We start from the raw sequence: 19,634 nt of genomic DNA on the forward strand, positions 1-19,634 counted from the left end.
TAATTTCCACTCATGAGTAAATTATGAATACATCATTATACAAGCAATATGCTCAGATAGCTTTTGGCTTAGATGTACAAGGAATCCTGGTAAAACCTGCATAGGTGAAATTATATTACAGGAGTCTGCCTACAGCTTCCAGAGGTTTTCTGTACATACCAAGTCTGAACGTAGCTTAAATTATTAACACTCTAGTGTAAGACTTACATTTCTCTAGGCTTTTGAATTTATGCAAGGCAAGTAAAATGAAAATTACGTTAAAACTTAAGAACAGCCAGATAGTTCATTTTTCTTTTTTTCCCCACCAATATTTACAACATCCTTTTAAAAAAAAAAAAAAAAAAAGAAAAGAAACACTCCTCCAGCTTGCGGAAAATCCTGAACATCCTCATTCTTTTCCCTCATACACAATTCAAACTGTCACTGTTTTGCAGCATTTGCTTCCTTGCTTGTCAAAAGCATTAACAAGTTAGCAGAGCACCCAGTCATGTAGTTATTCTATTAAAGAGAGACAGAAAACCGAATTATTTTGCAGTAGTATTATTACTACAGTAGGATTAACACAACAAAGAAACAGACAAAAATACAAAATGAGTCTGGGAGAAGTCATAGGATTATACCAATGCATTTAAAGTAGTATGGTTTTTTTTTTAAAACGTGTGAATTATGTACATGTCCATCTGATGCAGTTACTTACTTTATCACATACATGTGACCTGAGTGACTCCATCTTCTTGCTCAAATTGTCCATCATCCAGTTCCCTTAACACTCCGTCACTGCTACTGAATCCTGGAAAGCCTCCATACTGGGAAGATCCCTCCTTGATCCAACATTGTTTAGAAGGAGATAGATGAAACTCATCAGGTGGTTGTCCAATTTCTACAGGGCAAGAAGTAGCTGTGTCTAATCCAACACTTCTGCTAGAGACTTTCCCTTTTTCCTCCCCAATGACTTGTCTTAAGGATTTCTTCTGAAATACAAGAGGATGTTTAAATGTTAGCTTATTTAGGGAGGGGAAAAAAAAAGCCAAACAATGAGTCATGCATGGATTTAATGTGAGCTGCATTTTAACATAAGGCAGCATTTAGCACTCTGGTTTAAACTATGAACTCCTCTGGAGGAAAAAACCTCCAACAGATAAATTTTTGTTCTCTATAAATAAATTTAAAGAGAGACAAAGAAGATACAAGACATAATCAAGATTCAGGAAAGCACAAATGAACGCTAAGAAAAAGTACTCCAACAAAGCTCGATTCTTATGTAGTGCTTGGCAGCTCCAGAATGATTTACAAGTCTTAACCCATGCTAAAATCAGCTGTTTGAAGAAAGCATGATTTCTGTGCCTAACATACACACCTAACATACCCTGACTCTGACGCTTTCTGCCATAGGGCACATGCGTGCACTGCCTTTTCTCGTGCTCCGCAGGGATGAATGCTTGAGGGTGGCAGAGCTATCAGCTTCCTCTCAGCTGCAGAGGTCCCTCCTGCCTGGAGCAGTGTGGGGGCCGGGCAGTGGCAGGCATGCAGCTCTCACAGCTCCACCATCTCCAGCTACCACTGTAGGCATACGCTCACTCTCCTTCACTCACGTTTCTACATGCCACCATGAACAATATCTGGCTAGTGCCCTCATCTGTAAGCTGCTCTGAAAGTCAGTGGATGTTGATCGCTTCCCCAAACACAGTTCTGTCTAGAAGCTTCAACAAGAGTGCGATATTTGATAAAGATGTGAATTAAACTCCAACGTTGAGCTCTTAAAGACTGCGATCTGACCACTTGATAGGACTGAAGTTTTCCTACTGATCCATCTCATGGTGAGACTGCTATGCTCTCCCATCTTTCCAGTTCTGCTCATAAAGACCTTCAGAAGACTCCTCAGATAACTGAAAGTTTCTTGAGAATTGCATTCAATCCACATGGTGGATCTATGCAGATGGAAGCCAGAGGTTATCCCGTACAGCAATTTGAGAGGGGCTCTAAAGAGACCTTGCACAGGAAGAATTCAGTATAAATACCATCTGACATTAGTACTGGCATCTCCCGACATGCTGCTTCTTGAAGTGATGGCTGCCAATGTCAAAAAGAAAAGTAAGCAGATTGTGATTTATGCAGACAATAGACCTATCAGACTATGCTAAGGGTCCTCTCAGGCATTACAAATACATACAAGGTTTATTTTATTTTAGCATCAGGAGCCACCCAAGGTACTCAGATCTGTGATGACGCAGCACTTCCGGAGGCAGAGCATGGTCAGGAAGGCAGAAGTGCCCTGGCTCTCTGCCTGGAGCCTTGCTGTCAGCACACGCACTGCTAAACCAGGAGGTGCTTTGCCAGGGGACACAGCCCTGTCCACAGGAGGAGGACAGCTAGCTAAGAAGGAATCCAGCCTCAGCACAGAACTGTGTTTTGCTGGGTAAAGGACACGAGCACTCTTGCAGGGGGATTTGCAGAAATGCTAACACTTTAAAAACATAAACATCCTACAACTGTTTTTGTCTAGCTCTGACACGTTCTGTGCCCCCCTTCTATACATTGCGAAGTTTTTTCTCAAACCCTTTTGAAACAGTAAAAACAATGGCCCTTGTGGCTAAAGGAAATGTGTTTAGGGAAGCTGTTAAAGGAGACATTGGGAAATTAGACTAAGGGGAAATAGTGTTGCCTCAGGAGAAACAGAAGGAAATATGCTTTGCCTGGATGCCACAGTAAGAGGATGGAGAGGTCTGCCTGAGGGAAATAAAGGAAAAAAAGAAAAGAAAAAAACCAGAAAACCCTCAAGCACTGTGTGGTTCAATCTTGGATCTCCTCTTCTGAACTATTTTCTTAGAAAAGCAAATGGTAAAGCAAAGAACCCACTGAGACAGTATAGCCCTTCTAATCCAAGAGGCCTTGGAACCATTACATAAATCGTAAGCGAGGTCATAAAGCACTAAACCATGAATATACAAGAAGGCAGAGAGATGAGCTGTGAGGACATAAAATACACCCTCCTCAGAAAAAAGACGCTATGGGAATAAGAGAACAGGTGATAGGGTTTTTCCCCTCAATTCTTACTGAAGCAAAACTTCCTTTAGAAATGGCAATGCTAACGTCGACCCAACAATTTTTAAAAAAAAAAAATCCCGAGTACGCAAAGCAACCTGTACCCCATGTTGACATTCTCCAGAACGCAAGTCACAGAGGTCCAACAGCTGGAGCTGCCTGTGGGGCACAGCTCCTGCCACAGCCAGACCCCGCCACGCTGCGGAGAGCTGGACAGTGATGTGACCAGAGCTCTGCAGGCTTGACAGTTACATGTTTGAGAAGGCCTGTGTGAGGCTGCTTTCTTGTTAAGATTCAGTTAATGAAAGGGCCTTGTTGGTTTCCTGTTTTGACACTCTCATAGGTAGCATTCTTCTCATGCTAAGGATATGCTTAAATAAACATAAATTGTGATGCGATTTTTTTTTTGTTGGAACTTAAAACATTTTAGATACCTTAAGTCTTATCTGTGTTTCAAAAATGTCCGAAGTTGTGGACATGAAAATTTTTTGAACAACAGCTTTTATGTAATTTGAACATCAATAAAAAGATACGTAGTACAAATGAAAATGATGATGTCATGCCCAACAATATAGTATCACAGGAATTAAGTGTTTTTACTAAAATGTTTGCAAGGGTTTGATAAAACTGTACAGCTCTGTTGTCAATGTCCAGGGGACATTTCAAATAAACATTTTTTTTTAAAGTTTCTAGAGCAAAAGTTAATACTTTCAAATTTCAGTAGCTTGTTTTGCACATGAAATCTAGCTATTCAATGCAAAGCTAGCATGACATTCTATATGAGTTATGTATTACTAATAAATCTACGAATTTAAATTGTAATGAAGGTAATATGCTGTTTGCCAATTCAGACATTTTGGTAAAAAAAGCAATGAAGTAAAAAGATTAAAATTTAGGGGAAAACCAACATAATTGGAGAAACAGAAGGAAAATGTTACTTCTGTTAAATATTTCAGCTTCAGCCTGAACTACCTATTTATCCCATGCTAAAATGACCTCAGCATACTGAAATTTCCTGGTGGTGAAGTAAAACATTCACTGGTACTTAAGGAGCACGTTTAGATATTAAGTTTGTTCAGTTTTAAACACCGTAATCCTGATGTGAAAGGCTACAAATCAGCTATTTCTTGTTTACTTCCAGTATGTTAATGCTTAAGTCAAAGGTTTCCCACTACCACAAAGTAAAACAATGACTACAAAACACATTACCATTTTATTTGTATAAACCAAAGAATGTAAAGGTCATTCAGCTGCTGATCACCTCACAATTGGGTAACAATTTAAACTGTGAGCATAATACTTCCTATTTTTAATTTAAACCACATCTCAAAGATTCATCAGTTCCTCAGACTGAATGTTTTTACAGAACTGGTTTGTATTACATCTTTTGGTAGAATACAGTCTTAACCATTCTAACTTGTGTCATGTAGTTATGCTGCCTTTTAGGAGATGCTTATAGTTAGGAATAACATGCCTTACCAGGAAAATAGTATTCATATCAGGAGTCCATGCTCTTATTATACAGAGTATTAAAAAATGTAGGGAAGCATCAGGAAAAGTATGACTTTATTTGATAATGACTGACATAATAAGGTTTTAAATATTTACAATACTGGTATCAAAATTGTGTTCCAAAATATACTTTCAGAAGTGTATTAGGAAAGAATGTAAAGACTACAAAGTCAGGCATGGCGTCAGAGGTCAGAAGCTTTGAAAGCTAAAAGCTGAAGATGCTTGGCACACGGGGAAATTACAGGAAAAAAATGTATGAGGGCAGAATTTAGAAGAGGGCATGAATGGAAGAGGAGATTAAGACATTGGCAAGGCAGACTACACGGAACACTGAAGAGAAAAAAAGAAGGAGCTCAAATTTTGTAAATGAGGAAATAAATTATAGATAGTGTACAAGAACTAGCTGGGAATTGAGATGGCGGTAGAGACAAAAAATAAAACCGGATTTTGATTGTGCATGCTGAATGCAGTTCTTCCAGGCATGGAAGTAGTAATTATCAGGGGACGCAGTGAGAAGGAAGTTAGGCTGGAGATAAGCAAAAGCCTGGAGAAGAACAAAAAAAGGGAGAGTATATTTTAGAAACACTAAGCAGAGGAAAATAGAGATGATGGTAACACTCTGGATAGAATGTAGGAAGGACAGAAAAAGATCAAATATGAATGCAAGAAGTTTAGAGACTCATGGAACTATTTATACAGATGGAGAAAGAAGAGACTAGGTGTCATTGCCTTGTAGTAGTATAGAATACCACGAATGACAGAGATTGTAAAGTTACTACTCTGGTGCTGAATATGGGTGAGAACGTCCATAGTTTTCATAGCTGCTTAAGACTTTCACAGGAAAGCTGTGTCGATTAGAAAAAGGTTGAATGGCCATTGAAAAACAGAAATAACAAAAATTAAAAATCCATCACAGGATGTTGAAAGACTTGGCAAACAAGAGCCCACCAGTTCGTCCTTCTCTGGCCACAGCAGGATTTACTATAGTGCTATACAGGTGCAGTAACTGTTGTGACCTTGACTCTGAGCAGAATGTGGTGCCTGCCAGTTACTTAATCCTCAAAGCACTTTTATACAACCACTATTATGGGAGCCTCACTCAACAAGGCCAAGGAGTTGTTGAGGTCCAGCTGCAGGAATTTTAATTCCTCTATTTCTGTCACACATTTTCATGCAGCAACAGCTAACATCCCTTCACCCTGTTAACCTCCAGATTACAGTATCCCTTGCACAGCTTGACACTTGTATACTTCTACAAGTGCAAAAGTAGACGTTTTGGAGGTGAAGATAAAATGTTTTCTTTTTCATGTGCAACAGATCCAGGATTTGAATCAGAACGTTTAAGACTTCCTGAAGACTTCTGAAGAAATACTTACAGCATAGCCAACCTCATCCACCTGAGACACAGTAATTTCTTAGCACAAAACAAGTTTTTAGCATGCTTATGCTTTTCTCTATGGCTTAATTTAAGAAGTATACATCTGAGAAAAAACATAACATAAGCTGCAGAAGCCCTCCACAAACTTGAACTTGTTTCAAGCAAAACCCTCTTCTGCCACTTTCCCCATTAATTTTGAAGTCTAGTTTGTTTCTGTACCTAACCATTATGTGAAGTACTAATCTGTTTATATGAATACCATAAACATGTTACCTCTGGTGTCTGGACAGCAGAATTCCACATAACAGGTCTCTGAAGAAAAACGACTTGCTTCGTGGCTAGATTTCCTTCACTAAAATTTAAAGAAAATTGTTTCAATATTTTACAGGCAGTAATAGTCACTGTAACACGTTCATACCTTCAGAGTCAACTGTAAGTTGTGTGTACGTAAGTCCATGATTGAGAAGAGGATAGACTACCAAGCATTAACTGGTTTATTGATTCCTAAACAGTTCTGTAATCACATTTAAAAAACAAAATAGAAGCAAAGAGCTGGGTTAAGGTGTTGCACATGAAAACAGGTATAGAACAAAAATTTGTATTACTATGATTAGTTATTTAACATGTCTTCTCTTGAAAGTTTAAGTACCAGAGCTCCTACTTTTAATCAAAGTCTGTACCTTAATGTCTGAAATTAACCCGAGAGTCTTTCTTTCATCTAATCTTCACCGTCAAATATACAGCAACATATTAATACCTATTAACACCACAACAAATAGGCCCAATCTCAATAGATCCACAGCTTCAACAAATATCTCAATGCTTTGTGGTATGAAACTTGGGAAGTAACATTCTTTACTGCTAACTAAAAGGTGTTTTCCAGTTCTAACATGACATGTAACCGACACAGCAGGATAAAAGGACTCAGCTCAGTTTTTATAAGTTCTACATCCACAATGAGATAAATGACACTGGACGTTTTGTACATGGGAGGTACATGCATAGGAAGGACAAGAGAGTAAGTAGTAAGATAAATAAAGGAAGAAAAAAAAGGAGGAACTTCAGTTTTTAGTCCTGGAACTTTTACAAATGTTGGTGCTGTTGTGGTAGATATAATTTAAAGAAGCACTATTAATTTCTTTTTCAAAAGGAAATACTTTTAGAAAAATAAATGTGAAAAGACGAAGTTTTTCCTCAAAACCAAATCAGATGTTACTGATATGATATTTCAGAAGTGTTACACTCTTTTAGTACTGGTTATACATCCTCATGAAGTTTTTATGTAGTTATTTTCATCACCTTTCCATCAGAAATACAGGTCAGCACATTGATTGTTGCATAGGTACTACAAAGCCTGGCTCTGTGGCACTGAAAGAGTGCAAGAATTGCAAGACCAGGGCTCTAGGATGGGAAGGTTTAAAAAAATTTCTGTGCTCTTCTAAAGATCAGATACTACATTTTGATAAACTCTTCTCCTCCACTCCTACTTCTGGGCAGTATTCAATGAGATCTTTATGCATATAAAGGAAAGACACTGAAAGGCAGAAAAGTGACTACAGATTTAAGAGTGCGCTAAAGAAAAGTAGCAAAACAGAAACACAAAAGACATGTAGTGAGTTCATTTGAAGTGATTCTATGATTCTATCTCATCTATCAATCATAAAACAGTATTATTATGCACAACATTGTGGAAAGAATACTAAAATAATATAAGTTTGTACTTCAGTATGGGTATGTCACAATCTTAACTACACACAAAGTTGAGATTCATGTTTTATGCCAAGGCTAGGACTGATAGAATTAATTATATTTAACATTAGGGACTTGCCCCAGGAAAAATCAGGGATTAAAACTGTTCTATGATCAGGAAGAGCTTGTTAACAGCCTTTCCCAGTAGAGCTCCTGGAAGTAAGCTCAGAAAATACACAGAAGAGCACTGTTCCCAGCATACTCAACTACATCTGATCAACAGTCAGTGATGATAGTTCTGTGGTGGTGTTTGGCCCCTCACAATCTTCCTTTCAGTCCAGCTGAATTCAGGTCATGGCATATCTCTACATGTCTTCCTTGGATGAGAATAGAGAACTATCAAACTCCAGCTTGTGGGGAAAACAAGGAGGCAGGAGAACTCATTAGTGTCCTTAAGTTAACAAGGTTTCCTGCTCTGAAAGTCCTTCCCTCACTATTTGCATTCATTAAAAGAAAACATGTTACAATTTTATGTTATTTCAAGGAAATCAGCAATCCTACAACCTTATTCCACTTTGCTAGGTATCTCTCCCTGCCTCAGTTATGTCTGTTTTGATAATATCAATGGGGAAATCTCTCTCAAGCAAGACGGCTGAGCACAGTCCCTGGCATGGGGAAGAGCCTACGGCTTATTTTGTAACAGTGTCTGCATTCCTTCATAGAAAAGAAAAAACCCAAACATTAAGCTACAGCTTGTACAAATTCTACTAGAACAGAGAAAGGACACGATGGTGAGTAGACAATAAGTAAATTAACCATTTTCTAAGTCTGACCTTATTAAAATGCTGCACACGACAAAGCAGCTATGAGCTTAATTCACAAAGAACTCAATGACAGTGGGATTTCCACAGAATTTAAATGAGAAAAAGTGCTTAGAGCCAGCCACTCCATAGCTTCCCTCACATTTCCACATTCCATCTTTGCTTCATAAATCAGGGCATTTTGAAAACTTAGACTAAGTAGTTTGTCATGATAAATTAATAACCACAAAGTCAGTGTTTTTGCACTGTGTTTGCCTGCTTGCTTTCCGGCGCTCGTAGACAGTCTGCCTTGCCCATTTTCAGGGACTACAGTAATCAGTGAGGGGAAACAAAGGTCACTGCAGAGTAAGGCTGCTGAAGCCTTTTTCCTGTCTCGTCTTTTAAGAGGGATGAAGAGCAACAGAGACTCTTTTGTTAAAACACCAGCAATTTGCTTGTCTGCTTATGCTGTATGGGCAATAAATTCCTCCTCTTATTTTAAATATATATTTAGTAAGTCCCCCAAAACAATCATCAAGCTAGAAGCTAACCAGTACTGCTAGTAGCTCTGATTTTTACAGGTTTATTTTTTATGCATGAACATTTTATGTACAAAGCACTTAAAATTAAGGTTAGACAAACTTTTCTGGAAAGTGAACAAAAGGAGCAAGGTATTAAATTCTTTTAACCTTTTTTTTTTTTTTTGCATTTCCCAAAATAAAATTTTGCACTCCTTTGGAATTGCATAGCATCTAGACTTTCAGTTATGAGACACACACCAGCTTGGGATAAGTCTCCTGGCTTAAAGATTCTGTTTAATGAAAAAATTAAAAACCCCTTAGAAATAATTCTAATTTTAGACCATAAACATGTATGAAATTCTACAAAGTCATGATAGTATCGTATTAGTAACTGCAGTAGCACTAAGTTACCAGCAAAGTATTTTCTAATATTCCCTGCCCCCAATCACTAGATTTAACTCCTAAAAGGACTATTAATTTTAGCCTTGCTATATACCTTCCGAACTTAGCATAATTACCGTCAAACTCTTGTCTTGAAAAGATTTTTCTATTAAGTAAGACTTGTATATAATGCAGGAGGCTCTTTGGGTTACTAATATTATTTGTGGGTCTTTTATATTCTTTTTTTGGTCTGCTTTTTTGGTAAAAAAAATTCTTTAATGACCACTGACAAAATTTAAATACCCAAGATATGGATCATATTTTTTTTCATGCTCTGTTTTCTCATATCCCTGGAAAAAGAATCACTGACTGAAGAGGGTAATTTCTGTGAGCTTTATAGCGTGCTGACCAAAAAAGCCCCCCCAAAACCCCACAATGTTGCACAAAAAAGCAACTCTGTATGTTTCAAGAATATGACATCTACCATTGCTCTCTTTGTAACAGCAAAGATAACATTTCTCAAGGAAATGTTTCCTGCATCCAACATGATTTAGCCCTTGTGGTAGGAGTTAAAGGACTAAACAGGCCTACAGACTGCTGCCCCTGCCTGAAAGGGGACAGTGATCCACGACATTCAGCTACCATGTGGCATGACATTCCACGCAACAGGACGTTTTATTTTATGGAGAGGAACATCCGTAAAAAAGAAAAACTTCCAATAATAACAAAACCATGCAAGAACAGACATCACAGCCTGGCCGTTTTTAAACTGTTTCAAGTCCTAACCACATAAAAACCAAAAAAGGAACACATCAGTGCATGACAATCCTGTCACACCCCAGAACCTGTTAGCCTATTGGTCACACTCCTCGTCTGCAGACAAGCAGTGGGGATAATGGCCAGGAATAGATCACAGAAGATCTGAGATGAGAGAAAGTTTTGCAATAAATTATGAGAAGAGGAAAACAGAGACTACAGCAAAATATAAAGGTGAATAAAAATGGGGAGCAGGCTGCCCTGCTAACATATTTTATTCTTAAATAGAATTTTCTTTATATACTTTGTCCAAATTCTTTTTTTTTAAATAAATATGAAAACATGAATTTGCCAGATAGTCCCAACATGTTGCTCATTTTGTTTGTTCAGTGTTTCTGAAGCCTGTTAATATTCAGGCTGGGTTTTGAGGTCAGAGTTCCAGAGTTCTGGGAAAAGAACAGCTGTTAGGCAGCATAAAGTGTCCTTCTTTATTGAGACATTTAACTTGCATTCCAAGGATAATCCACCACCACAGTAATGGCATCTTTCATATCAGACACATAGTAACCATCCAGGAATTTTTTCTCCTCTTTAAATACCAACATCAATGCCTAAAAATAGTATTTATCAATCACTACTTAGCCTATCAGGATAGAAATGCATTCTTTTTTGGACTCTTAAGAATTCTTAATTCCTAATTAGGAATTCTTGTTCACAGGCTTTTTTTTTTTTTTTTTAAACAGAAAACTGAATAGCTATATATTGGATACATGACAGGCACACAAAACGTGATTTATCCTATTTCTTCCAGAAGTATCTCACAAGCCACACCAGGACAACAAGTATTAGACAATTAATGCAGACACCTACCCAACTCTTTAGCCCAGAAAACAAATGCTTTTCATTAGTCGGAATTATTCTAGTGTTGATACAAAACGAATCCAACTTCAGATTCAGCCGGGTTACAACGCCCTTTTGCATGATCACAGCTATTAACGGGCTGGTTGTTTCACATCTGGGAAGCAATGCTACTACAGACATCTAGTGCAACTGAAATATCTTGCTCGTATATTGCCTTTTTACTAGTTCAAGGAACAGGTCCAGTCTAATGAATCTGTAAGCACTTCCTACAGCACTTTTCCCTATTTTTTTTTCTTACAGCACTTAGCTTCTTTTAAATGGGCCCTGCTCTTGCCCTGCAATCTACAAGGTACAAAATAGCATCACTTTGCCTGATGCAAATACTGATACACAGAGTATATCAGGACAATCTTGTCCCTGCTGTCCAAACCGTACAGGGATGGGTACAGTTACACTGCTTGTGGGATAGAAGAGGTTTGAGGTTAAAACCTCTCTCTCATCCTATGACCCACAGTGCACCATGACTACTAAAATCTTTCTCTCCCATTGTCCACTCGCATCCTTCAAGAAGTAGATCTGGGTCCTGAAAGCTTACTCTCAAGCTCTAAGATTTGGCCAAAAATTTCAGCTGAAAACCGGGCTCAGTGGTTCACATACCCTTAACAAGTCACCATGTCCAAAGCTAACACATTTAGACTACAAAATTTTGTCTAAAGAAATGAATTAAAGGATAACCATTTTGTTTCATGTTCTGAAAACTGCTTCTTTCTGGAGCAAGAGTTTTGCAAGTTCAGAATTTCATAAATTTCAGAAGAAAACAGAACATACAGAGACCCTTAAAAATAGCAGAACATGCCATATGTTTTACCACAATTTCTTCTGTCTTTGCTTTTAACCAGTTGGTCAAAATCAACTATTAAAAATCACAGCCAAAACAAAAAAAAATTCCAAACTATTTCCTGACCAGAAAAACCTCCTTCTCACATGGGTGAGTTGATTTAATTATGTCAAATCACTTGAACAAGATTCCACTTTCCTGGAGCAGTTCTCTTAGAATCTTTCATTCACATCCTTTTTCATGCTGTCTTGATTTAATAGTGAGGTCTGGATCCAAAGATTACTAAAGTCACCCACTCTTCCCCTTGTCCTTAATAAGCCCTAAGCCATGCCTCAGTACATTTGCTTGTTTTCAAACCTTGACAATCTTAATCGAATGAGAGGAACCTTATAGGGGATCCAGGTCTGCTATTTTAGCTCCTCCTAAATTCCCCTCAGTCATCTAAATAAATATTACAGTAAGAGAACTGAAATCCAGTATTTTGGTACTGTATTTGAAACGAAACATAATGTCTGCATTAAAGAGGAGAATCAGCCCAGTAACTTGCCGGATTAGCACATTCTCCTCCCTAATTTGCAATAAATACTGCATGACTGTCTTGTGACAACATGACTTCTTACATAGTCTAAACCAGTCATTCACCAAGGTCCTAAATTAGTGAAACATTTCAACACTTGTTTAAACTTGAAGCATATGAGTAACCCCACTGTTGCCCCATTGCTGGGGACTGGGTATATGATAAAAAGTTTCCTAAACAAAATCTTTAACGTTTAGATATAAACAACATATTTTAAATTTAGGATTATTGGTCTAGTTTGAAACTCACTGAAGTCAGCAGTCCTAAAGCAGTGTGGTAAAAAAGATTCCACCATAATGTTACTTACATCTCAAGTTTTATATGCAGTTACCATTATTAGCATTTTTTTTCCCGTTACATTTAAGTACACAAGTACACTTGATATTTTTCAGAGACGTATACACCAAAAATGCTGTAAACTATTGTTTGGGTACCTGTCATGTCGTACGATAGGTGTAGGCAGGACACAGGTCAGGAGCCATCCAAACTCAGCCAGCGTGTGCAATAAAGGTCCATAATCTGTTTTAATTTCACACCCCTACATTAATAATTATAAAAAGTAGTAAAGAGACTCTGTACAGGTTTTATTTCATTTCTACACATAAATTACAACAACTCTCCTCTCATTTATAACGAGATAATCCTCTGAGATGACAAACTGCGTTGTTTGGTAGAGATTCACTATTTCAATCTGAAAACAATTTGAAAAGTTCAACACTACAGAAGACTAGGAAAAGAGAGCATATTAACTTTAGTTAGAAGCCCTGATTCAGCAAGACATTCAAAGCACATCTCATTTGTTAAACTTGTCATGTTGCTGAATTAATGCCTAAAAACTTTTTAAACACCACAACACGTCTCAATTGATATATTTAGGTTTTTACTTCACATCTGAATAACAAGCATTTCACCTAGCTATATATGTAGGTTTTGGGGGCTTGGTGGTTGGGCTTTTTTGTTTTGTTATATGCTGTTTCTTTTCACATCGGTTAATGTATTTATCATTGAATATTTCAAAAGTAAGCCCTTAGTATCCTCCAACAACGATTACTTTCAGATGTCGTTAATTCATACCAATAATCTCATAGTATTATTAAAAAAACATTAAATAATTTGATTGCTGTACCATGCTACTGCAGTACATGTAAATTTATTAGAAAAAAAAATGAAGTCTTTCATATTTAGCAGTAAAATTTTACTACGAATATACATCTGAAAACCATACTCAATTCATTCGCTATCAGTTTTTTCTTGTTCTATTTCTAGTTTTTGCTATTTTCTTGCCCTTTTTAGTTAAAAATACTTCAGCACATTGTCAGTGGAACTGCACTTGCTGAAATTATGTCTAAATTGGTCTGAAACACATACATTTTTAAAAAATAAAATGTTTGGTGGTTGTGTTTGTTGGTACAAACATTTGTAAATGTCAGGCCAGAATCCCTGCAGCATATTTCTTTTATGCACATTGACCAATGGCCACAGGCCTGACTTCATTTTTATGACTCAAGGCTTTAGTTTAGCTTATGCAGGTGGCTTCAAGAAACCATCCTAAATGTTTAATCAAACACTGGTACAAGCATTCTAAAGAAAAAAACAAAGAAAACTAGAAGTAGGAAATTGCATTGCTAAATAATCACCAATTTACCTCAATGACTGTCCATTGTTCAACAACTATTGCATCATTTCCTTTCCTGTTAGAACCTGGAACCCCAGCACCTTCTTCTTCGTAGATAAATAATCCTTCTAAAGATTTGGGCACATAGTCCCCTGTGAACATAAAGACAAATATAAACCGTAATATGAAGTTTTAGGTCGATATCTTACTGAGATGTACACATAGGCTTGTTTTTTCCTCATTGAACAGTCCTCTAAAATAAAATGAACTGAGACAGCAAATAACTCAATTTTGTGGTTATTTCTGCATCTAGTTACAACTTGAAGTATGCAAGTCAAGTAATTATTCAAAACCCTTTTTCTACGCAAATTGGACTATGAACCATTTCATTTTCTCAAAAGCATTAGCCACTTCCATGCTCAAGTCTGAATTCCATTTTCCTGTATTCAACATATCCCCCACAGCAGATGGGCACAAACCCTCTTTATTCAACTTCAATATTGTTGACGCCTGACAATAAATGTGGCTTTTGGTGTGGTGGGAGAGTGCATAAAGATAAATGAAGCATGAAGTGCAAAGCCCAGCTACTGTTAATTAAATAAATACGTAAATGGCCCCAGGAAGAGCCTGAAACAGAAGTAATTGTAGGAAGATTCCTGATGGGAAGGAAGTTTCAGAGCACAAGTCCCTGACTCACATGTTGAAGCCTGACAGTATCCGGTTGGCCCAAGCTAAAGCCGTGCATCAAATATTGGTTCATTTTCTGGTTTTGCTTCTCCTAAGAGCCATCGGGAAGCCTTTTATGCAGACAGCTGACTATCTTAAACTAAATTTGAACAGTAAAATTATGTAATCCTCAGCATATCAGATTTAAATCCTCTCCAATATTGCACAAATAAATCTAAAGAGACGATTGTTTTTGCCACAGCTTCAGAGAAGGCAAATAAACTTAAAGGGAAAAAAACACCTAGCAAACAAAGAAAACTTATGGAACACAACTGGTCTGGTTTTAAAAATTGACCAGACTGGCATGGAAGTTGTGCCATGTTGACTAGGAATTCCCATTTTTTGAGCATGCTTGTTAATGTACCATTAAATACCAACTATTTATTCAAACTATTTCTTACAGGTAGCAGATTTATGTAGTTTGAGTTATGATTATTTAGACACTTGCATGCATATATGATCCACACGTTTGTAGAGATATTGGACATATTTTATTTTTAGATTACACATAAATATAATGTGATTGATTACATGCAACTGAATATATGGTTCAGGCACAAACATATGAATATCTGCACAACTCCTAATAATTCATAAATACTCAATCTCATAAATTCATGGACTTTGACCTTTCTTCAGTGTTCAGGCAGATACTTAAAATGGGCAGTCCACCTATAACATGTTAGAGTATTTCTTTTTTTATCGTTGTTCAAACATGATAGAATAACTCTAAATTTGAAACAGTTATTGACACAAGACACCTCCACTCAGTAGTAATTTGAGACAAACTGTTAATTCATAAAGCGTATCATGTCAAAATCACCTCTACTGAAAAAACTGCATGTGCAGCTAACTGGTTCACCTGTCCATTCTATCGATTACAATAGTTTATCTTTGTTAATATCAGTACTCAAAAAAAAAAAATGCTGCATGACAGATAACACAAACCAGTAAAAGCAAAAATACTGCCACAGCACTTCTATGATCATGAGAGCCTCCAAGGCAGCTACAAATGGAGGAAACACTACAGTGATCCAAATGGCTGCTAAAAGAGAACTTACTTGGATTATTTTTATGACTGCATCCTCTTTTGGTAGCAGAACACAGAAGTTGGTAGTTATTAAGAACGGACAAAGATTTTTTTTTTTTAAATTCTTTTTATGTTAAAAACTTCCTCCTGCCTTAAATTGCGTATTGCATTTTGATCCTGGTAGCAACAGAATTCTGTGACTCTGCAGAACATCTGTAGAGTCCAACCAGAGGAGGATTTGTGCAGCTGCCTGACTTGTATCTGGTGTTTTTATTTTTATTAATTTGCTCATTTCACTAAGGCTGTATTAAAAGGACAACTACTGCTAAAGACACCTGACAGTCTAAAAGCAAACAAACAAAAGTGAGGTGAAGATGACAGTTAGATGTACATGCAGACATACAAGAAATAATTCTAGTAATGAGTGCAAGTGCGTAAATACTTTCTCTCCCCAAAACAGCATTTTAGGTTTCCCTCTGTTGGATGCCAAACTTTTACCTGGTTATAAAACTCTCCAGTGTTCACCTCAAGAACAAACAGTTTAGCTTAAAAACTCAGTAGCTAAATTAATTTCTTACTGTGGTTACAGACACTTGATCAGCTGCAGAATTCCATCCACAAAGTGAGCTATGCCTCTGAATATATCCAGTTTAATTCAGCAGCGTCCCACCCAACTAAAACACATACCAGTCAAGCGGGGCTGCAAGCAGAAGCACCAACTGCTGCAAAGAGGCAGCATGAAATCCCTAAATAAGTCATAACCTGGGTATTAAAGATGGGATAGTTATTCACATAGAGAAGAGCAGACAGACACAGGGGAATGGGAAGACTGTGAAACTGTTGTTGGACAACAGCTGCAAAGATTAATTTCAACAGCTGCCAAAAACACTCCTCAGTGAATTGTAACGTATCTCCAGAGAGTTATTTTCCAGCTCTAAAAAAATCTGTATTGAAAACTAGGAGTCTGATTTCTCACCTCTCCTCCCCCAAAGGAAACTGTGTTCTTCCACTGACTTCAATAGATAGGAATTAAGATTTAAGAGCAAAAAAGATGACCAATACAAGCTGCACTATTAGACTGTTTATGTGCACAAAATATGCAGTTTGAGAGGGACTAGCTGCCAAATTCAATGTGAGGTAAATACAGTGCTGTTGATGCACTCGTGTTCCTCTGACAATCACTAAATTTATTTTATTGCAGAGCTACAGAAATGTGGTGATTCACTCAAAACTATAAACTACTGAGAACAACAAAAAACTGAGAAGTTGTCATTATTTTCAGGGTTTGATTTTTGATGAACCCACATCATCTAACTTCCAAAGATTTTACGTTTTAAGCTTTTTAATTTAAGCCCTTCACTAATCCAAGCCTTGCAAAGGGGATGCTGAATGCATATTGTTTTAAATCAGAATACCAGAAAAGAAGCATTAAATAAGACATGTAGTAAATATAAAAACTACTCAAACCCCCAGTAATTCTACCCTCCTTGTATAATTCATGTAAGAAGCAGATGTAAAATGACTTACGAAAGCCACTTTAATACATTATTAAGTAAACTACTGCACTTGATAATGAGCCTGAGTATTGCAAAAATTAAGATGTCTGAAAACATTTCAAACTTTTTACAAGACTTTTCTTCACTGCAGCCCTGTGTTTTGCTTGCTTACACTGAACTGCCGTAAGCAATTCTAAAGGAACACCAACAACTCAGAAGTTAGTACAAGCAAGACATGAACAGATCCAACCAGAGACAAAGTACCACATTAGTGAAGTCTAAATTCTAGATCAAACAACAATTCTATCAAACAACATTTATTACAATAATTAATAAATTCTGCAACGATTTAGTATGTCAGACTCTCTTGGTCTGTTCCCCTAACGCTAGAGTACTACCATTTTCTTCAAATTATTTTCAAGTAATTGCACAATGGTAGCTACATACTATTTTTTGCAACACTTCAATTTCTGGCTTTCAGACAAATTCAGTTCAAATGGAAATGAATCTCTTAATTACATATTTTACCAACAGCTGAGTTTCAGAGTTCACAATACTTCAGCCAGTGAAGAGCTTCTCCTCTTCTCAGCAGTGGTACAGCACTGTCTCACAGCTGTGCCAAAGAGCAGCATTTTGGGCTCAGCAGGGTGTGCAGCAACGGGCCTGGGCCAGCAGCGACACTGCTGACATTGGGCTTGCGTCTGTTCATCAGGAGGATGAAGGCTAGGAACTCTGAAAGAGCTAGTAGGATCTCTCCAGATTAAAAACTGAGATGAAACTGAAACTAGCAGAATGAAGAAGAAAATTTGAAAATCCTGTGGCCTGAAGCTCTATCATTGTAACCATTTGAGGATTAACTGAGCTGGCAGATTCCTGCAGAAGAGCACAAGAAGCAGGTGGGACCAGGGAAGACCTCTCTCCCAGCTGTGTGAAAAGATCCTGGAGGATCTGCCTACAGTTGAGGGCAAGCACATAAACAGATTTGTCTACTCTCTGCATATGTCCGCATATGTCCACATCTGACCAGAACAACCTGCAGAAACATCCTGAAACTTCAGGATCAACAGTTGAATTTTAATGCAATTTGGTGTTTTGGAAAGAATTTTTAAGCCCAGCAAAGAGCTGGAGAAATCAGGAAGCACTGAAAGTCTGGTTTAACAGTACAGTAAGCACAATGAGAACTCAAGGTGCACTCTTGTCTCATTAGAAACATTCAACAGGGTGCAGCACAGTATCTACAGTGAGCAGCAGAATACGAACATCAGGGAAACATGTATCTAATGATTTCTTCCCATTATCTTTTCCTTTAAAAAAACAAAACAAAGAAAAAAGAACTAGCGCAAAAGGTTTATTTCATTATAACACTACACTACTTTCCTGCTTTGGAAATCCTCAGTTTGGTAAAACAAAGCAGGAATTTCAATTATTCAGAGCTATAACTGCCCAGAAAACAAGTCATTCCCTTTTCAGGTATCAGATTCTATAAACTTACAATGACTATCTGAACATGTTTACATATTGCCCTTCACACCAAAAAACACCATGTTGCAAAACATGATCTACTTTGTGCAAGTTACATAAACAAGTAAAAGCTTCATTATATTTTGGGACAGTACTCACCTTTAGCAGTTTCCCAGTGTACAAAAGAATCAATTAAGGACAATCCTTGTTTATAATAAAATGTGGTTAATTCCAGCCAGTCTGCTTCCAGTGTACTAATAACTGGCCCCTTTCTTGTTACTTTCATAGACAAAATGCCTTCATGATAGGTCCAGCAGGCAGAATCATCATCAAAAACATTGAAGACTGTATATAGCTTGTCTAAGAAAAGAAAAAGGAAGAAGAATGAACCTCTCAAAGAAGTGTGTTCCAAAATAAAAATATTATTAATCTCTTATTTCAACATGGTTTTCTAACTCTGAGCAACAGTTTTAAGAATGTTTCATGATGTGACTGTACTCAGCTTGAGCCCTAAACACACTCAGGACAAAGTATGAGTAGGGTACGCTCTGGGATATGAGAAAAATTTGAACATATTACAGTTGGGTTGTCACTGGACCTTTTAGGTAAGTGGGTTTTGCACAGAGAAAATATACTAGAGCTAAGAAAAACCCAGTGGAAACAGGCTTCATTTCTGCTACTCATGGAACTTCTGACTACAAATATTTGGAATTACTATAACTGAAGATTAAAGACAATTTTTGAAATTTTTAAATATTAGGAATGCCTTGTGCAGTATTGATTTTTACCCGTTATTTTTTGAAGATTATTGAAGTACCGGTATAACTAGCTGCCTACGGGGGTTTCCCACACAATACCTAATGAGTGTGTGAGTTAAGTACACAAAACCTGCACATCCTCAAGCGCTTTTTATAGCTAGGCATTAATAAAGTGCTTTTACAAAAACAGAGT

At 37.2% G+C, this 19,634-nt stretch overlaps 1 protein-coding gene across 2 annotated transcripts in view; it reads right to left on the reverse strand.

The window, feature by feature from the left end:
* Window positions 1-494: 494 nt before the first annotated feature.
* Window positions 495-19,634, reverse strand: part of RFTN2 (raftlin family member 2) — a 31,839-nt gene continuing 12,699 nt past the window's right edge. For both annotated transcript variants that reach the window (XM_009574280.1, XM_009574279.1), the window contains exons 5-9: window positions 18,843-19,043; window positions 14,001-14,122; window positions 12,790-12,893; window positions 6,206-6,284; window positions 495-971 (exon numbers count right to left, since the gene is read on the reverse strand). In XM_009574280.1, the coding sequence (XP_009572575.1) occupies window positions 702-971; window positions 6,206-6,284; window positions 12,790-12,893; window positions 14,001-14,122; window positions 18,843-19,043 (776 nt within the window). In that variant the 3' untranslated portion in view covers window positions 495-701. The remainder of the gene's footprint in view (window positions 972-6,205; window positions 6,285-12,789; window positions 12,894-14,000; window positions 14,123-18,842; window positions 19,044-19,634) is intronic.

Source organism: Fulmarus glacialis, unplaced genomic scaffold (assembly GCF_000690835.1).
Source record: "Fulmarus glacialis isolate BGI_N327 unplaced genomic scaffold, ASM69083v1 scaffold14323, whole genome shotgun sequence".
Lineage (NCBI taxonomy): Eukaryota > Metazoa > Chordata > Aves > Procellariiformes > Procellariidae > Fulmarus > Fulmarus glacialis.